This window comes from Corvus brachyrhynchos, unplaced genomic scaffold (genome assembly GCF_000691975.1).
Source record: "Corvus brachyrhynchos isolate BGI_N302 unplaced genomic scaffold, ASM69197v1 scaffold14, whole genome shotgun sequence".
NCBI classification, from domain to species: Eukaryota; Metazoa; Chordata; class Aves; order Passeriformes; family Corvidae; genus Corvus; species Corvus brachyrhynchos.
The window spans coordinates 7,544,803-7,550,366 of NW_008239110.1; the positions used below are offsets into that span (position 1 = coordinate 7,544,803).

At 43.1% G+C, this 5,564-nt stretch overlaps 1 protein-coding gene across 1 annotated transcript in view; it reads right to left on the reverse strand.

The window, feature by feature from the left end:
- Nucleotides 1-4,308: 4,308 nt before the first annotated feature.
- Nucleotides 4,309-5,564, reverse strand: part of PPIL6 (peptidylprolyl isomerase like 6) — a 9,361-nt gene continuing 8,105 nt past the window's right edge. Inside the window, 1 exon segment of the mRNA XM_008637929.1 lies at nt 4,309-4,424. Within this exon segment, the coding sequence (XP_008636151.1) occupies nt 4,309-4,424 (116 nt within the window).

Sequence of the window (5,564 nt, forward strand, 5' to 3'; positions counted from 1 at the left end):
CAGGAATTCTGGGTGAGGACATTGGCACCTGTACTGTGCAAGCTGCTTGCCTGCGGCGGGCAAGGTGGAGCTGTGTTTGGTACGCACGAATTCTGTGTTACAGGCACTCGCTCAGCCCCACCAGGTGGGGTGGAAAGGCTGCTTTTAACATAAGGAAAAATAAAATAAATAATGTAGAGTGGTTAGTGATGATCTAGTAATGTTAAAAATATTTTCTTAACTCTTTTAGAGACAGTGATACTGGCTGATGCTTTTAGCCTAAGGCAAGCCAGAGACATGTCTTGAGGAGAAGAATGGAAGGCAACAGGTAGAGGTAAAATGGAGTGGAAGGAATAAACCTTTCACCTGTGCAGCTGCATCCAACCAGAGAATGAGGTCAGGCTGGTTTAGGTGACCAAAGGAAAATAAGGGAAATATTTAGAGGGAGTCCTTGCAATGGTACATCCATTCACTGTATTTTTAACATGCATTTTTTGGTTGGTGATGGTATAATACAGTGGTGGGCTTTGGCCTGTGTCAGGGCAGGAGCATATTCCCTAGGAGTTTAGCTGTGTCCTCAAAGCTGGCTGGCTGATAAAAATGCCTTGGTCAACCTGGAAGTTTTTCAAGTGAAGGAACTTCAGGAGGGTCTCCACAACTTTTTCTCAGTAGATGTTTTTGTTCTGAGGCTCTTTCATCTGGCCCCTGCCTGAGATGTAACTCCTGTGAGCTGCCTGTGCCTGGCCTTGGGTCCCACTGACCTGGCATCTGCTCTTGCTTGTGCCCTGATGGCCTGGACCAGTGCTTCTTCCCTCACAGCAACTGAGGTACAGGCACAGCTGAGCTCTGTTGATTTGGCCACCCATTACTGCCTCCTAACATCCTAAACCTTATCAGAATTACAGTATCAGGAATTTTTCTATGAGGTTTGTAAAATCATTCCACTTACTCATTTTCTTTGTGCAATAGCTCTGTTACATCATTCTGATCCATTTGATACACTGCATAGTTGATATTATCAGTAAAGTTTTTTCAAAACCAATCCCTCGGAGTACCTTTTTTTCCCTCCCTGGAATTGGTGGCAAGAATTTTTTTGTCTGACTTACAGCTGGGGGTCAACAGTGAATTAGTGAAGGGTATCCCAAGCAATAAAGTATGTGAAAGGCAATAGCAGAGAGCTGTAGCCATGAGATTCTAAAAAAGAAAGTGAGGCAGGTCTGTAGGAAGGTGAAATATGTTGTCAAAGGTCTGTCTGATACCATGAAAATAGACATATACTTCAGAGATCCCAGGGCTTCCCCAGATCCTTGTGGAGTACCTACACAGCTGAGGAGCCACACTAACAATTTCTGCTGGCTTTAGCAGCCTTGCTGGATCAGATTCTGAAACCCTCTGACCTCAGATTAGGTAAACTACCTTGTAGATAATGATTTTGGCCTCCAACTTCTGTCTCATCAGTGCTTGAATAGGTGCGGGGGGGTGATTGGAGCCTACTGTCTGTGCTTTATTAACACAGTGCCCTTGTGCTTTTAACACGTACGCCTGCACAAAGAAAATTGGTGTGTAATCTGAGGGCTTCTTTCATCACTTTTCATTTAAAGCAGTATCTAAGAGAGTATTTTGCTGGAGTACGAAGCTCAGCAGAAAACTCCAATAAAGCAAAACTTGAAAGACACCAGTTTTTCTTACAGTGGTGACACATTACATAAATAAAACACTGTGTAATCCAGTAAGATAATAGTTTTCTCAGAATGCATGTTGCTGCCAGCTGTTCTTTATAGAAGGGAGTTTTTTAATATGGTTGCTGGGAAGGGAACTTCTCCAAACCCAGCAGCTGACAATGAAAGTCTTCACCTCCCCATTTGCAGACTGGCCCTGAATTTCCCAGCTTTGTGGAGACCCTATGGCTTGCCTCTGGACTTGCATGTCCTCTGGATGCTTGTGCATGCTATTTCTCTGGTCTGGCACTCTGAGAGGGAGCACTGTATTCCTAGTGATTTGATCAGAGATGTAAGCTATAGTAGAAAATATGTCACAAAACATCATTTTGGATTAAGATGAATATTCCATTTCTGTTTCATTGTTCATAGCCTTGGACTCCAACTTGCAGGCACTGGGAAACCAGGCTTGAAAGACACACTGTTCTTTCTTTTAGGTGACCTCTTAATACTGGATGAAAGATTTTACCATGTTTTTTTCTGGCAGAGTGTCCTGTCATGACCAATGCAAATACAGTAATTATGGCTTGCCTGAAGAATTGTTATGCCTGAAATTCAAAATACTTCCTGGTTGTACTCTCCTCTTCTCGTTATAACTTCTTTCATGTGGTGTAACTTCAGCCAGTTGTCCCCCGCCCAGTTCCCACGTGTTGTTCTCCAAGATCCTGAGTGTCTTGACATCCAGCTGTACATCCAGCCATCATCCTGGTCATCACGAGGTCTATGACTTTTGGCACAGGATCAGCTTTCCGATACTTGATGTGATGAGGCATTTGCCTGCCCTCAGAGTCCGTGAACATTGCCCACTGCCAGAGCATGAGTTTCTGGGCTCTGATATCTGCTCAGATCAGGTCATTTGGACTCAAATCACACACTGTGTTCTGCTTTGATCCCTTGTGGAACACTGGAGACACTGGGGTGGCAGCCACGGAGCAGACCTGCCATGGGTGACCAAACCAACAACAAATAAAAAGTCAATTAACTGGTCTTCTAACATTGTCCTCTATAGCCTGCAGAACTAAAATTGCTTTCCTGACTTTAAACATCTGAATATAATTTAAAATCCTTGCAAGAAATAAGAGCCACTAACCTCTGTCTCAGTACTGAGTATGCAAAACCATATCTTTTCATAGCAATAGTTTCTGTTACTTACAAAAAGTAATTTGTCAGGAAATGTGGGGTTTTATGAAGAAAATATCACAGTCTATTGTAATCTTTGACACAGAACTATGAAGTGAAAAAAATTATTCTCTAGGCAGATTGATTTGAAATATTCCTACAGAAGATTTAATTCCTATAGTCTGTGTATAGATTGCAGAATGCTTTAGAAAATGGAAGAATGAAATGTGTTACAGGCTTCTTAGCTAGCTGCAGATATACAAAGGTATTTTAGGTTAAATAATCTTTTTGTTTTGTAGCATAAGTAAAGAAAAACCTAAACTCCCTTGCTAAAATTAACAAGGTCTCCATACTCAGAGCCTGTGGAGATCACTCTGGGTCTATGCCCTCTTCAGGCATAAACATTTGCTGATTTGTTAAATTCATTCCCATTTAACAAATAAACTTAAAATCGTTACTTTTCATGAAATCCATGGACTTAAGCTTGGACAAAATCAGGTTTCTCCAAATCCTTCCCTAATTCAGCCTTCCCCATCTTACCCTGGCACTCCTCTGGGAGGTTTAGCAGCTCATACCATGAGCCCAGGAGCAAAGGTCACTCAGCACAGCGCTCTTGGCAGCCCTGGGAACAGGGGTGGGAGAGCTGCACTCTGACCGTGTCCGGGTTGCCCTGGCACAGCAGGGCTGGTTTAGCCTCATGTCTGCAGCCAGGCTCCACGAATGAGTGCTCTTTCCTCTGATCCTCCAGTGCACTCGGTTATGGCCTCTCTTTCCAGCCTGCATTTTAGTCTTACACACACCTTCTCTTCTTTTAGTGCTCACCTGCTGGAGCCATCCATGCTCCAGCTCTGCACTGTGTGTCAGAGAGATCTTGCATGTAAGAAATCACTGACACTGGCACTCATTGTGGATTATATATTTACATCCACACATAACCTTAACCGTACTGCAGTAACTTTATAAACAGTATTTTTCTCTGTTTCAATGGCAGTAGTCACTTTTTTTAAATTGAGACCATCTGCTATAAATAATTACTTAAATCCTCTGCCTGGTCTAGCATTTCCTGGTTTTAGCCTGATGCAGCCCAACCTGATTCCAAGGACATTATTTTTAGTTTATAGTAGTCAATGCAGGATCAAATGTTTGGCCTTCACTGAGGCCACAGTCCTATGAACATATTTTTTCTTCTTTTTGTCTGGGATGTCATTTTACTGTATCAGTGCTTGTAACTCTATAATCATATTAACACTATTTCCCATAAATTGTAGGTGCACTGAAATATGTTCACAGGTCTTTTTCTCTTCTCCTGTAAAAATACTTTTTAACACCTTGTGAACATGTTTTTTTAAGCCAAAAAAACGTTTCCAAGCCATTCACATGTGCAAGATGACATGGTTTTATTTTTGCTGTAAGTGAAAGTCACTGTGGTTTGTAAAAAGCTGAGTGGGAAATAGGGCTCTACCTTACAGCAGGCCGGAAAACCACCTGGGAATCATGGATTGAAGGTCCCACAGTTAATTATCTTGCAGGCTACTGTAGGCCTTTTGTTATATGTAGGTACGACTTCCAGTGTTTGGAGGATGTCCATGCCCTTGATCACTTGAGAAAGTGCACATGGGATCCATCTCCATCCAAAGCCAAGCTCTGCAGCCTCTGTTTTGTGTGGGGCCATTACAAACGCAGGCACCTGTTTCCTACTGACAGGCTACACTCACCACACTCTTTAAAAAGTTATTCTTCACAATGAATGCTGTCAGTTCTTGATTAAGTAGCCTCTAGCTGGCATTTTAGGAGGGATAAAAATACTATGGTTTTATGCAGCTACATTTATTTAAAGAAGCAAGTGTTGTTCCATGTGCCCCAGCTACAAATGGCCAGTACTTTTGAGATGAATGAAGTCAGGAGACACACTGTCAGAAGTGACAGTGTTAGGAGTGACTCCCTGTGAAATATCTTTCATTTCCTTCCTTCACAGCACTAATCTGAATCCTGAAAACAGTCCAACATTTTGCGATCTCTATGATTTTCAGCCTGTCCTTCTCCCACGCTGTGGGAGGACAAGCTGTGCCTCCTGCAGGCGCCGGCACAGTGATGGATGCCAGCAGAGCTCCATAAAGCTTTGTGCTGTATCCCATCTCAGCCCACCCCATCCCATCCAGCAGAGTGGCACCAAACAAGGAGGACACTGCAGGCATCTCTTGTCCAAGCAGGGACATCAGAAAATCTGAACAGAGCAGAGCTTGGAAAGTACCTGGCTGTCCCTGTTGCACACTGTGGCTTCTTTTTGTTTCCTCAGGGTTAAACTCCCACTCAGATTTGGGAGGGTCTGGCTATAAGGTAATGGATCCTACACCTTTCAGATTGCAGAGAGCCAGTGGCAAGGCAGCAACTTGAAGTGGATGTTGCTAGTTATAAATATATCCAGCTTTTGGTTTGTTCTCTGTAGGTTTGAAAGCTATGCTTTTTGCTACTGTGTCTCGGTTTTGAAAGACAGGTGTCTGCTAAGGAAGGCAGAAGCCCCCCCTTGAAGTGGCAGATATAACTCCTTTTCCCTCTAAGTTATTATATTTTGAAATCAAGGGCCTTTAGGCGAAGATGTGGGAAATAGGAATAACAGTTCTTTACTCTATATATATATATGTATATAACCAGTCAAACAAAAACAACAACTATGGCAGTAACAGCAAACACAAACCCAGTCCCAGCCTTCTCGGCTGGCAGGCCCCTTCCCCCCCGGGGGCGGTCCGC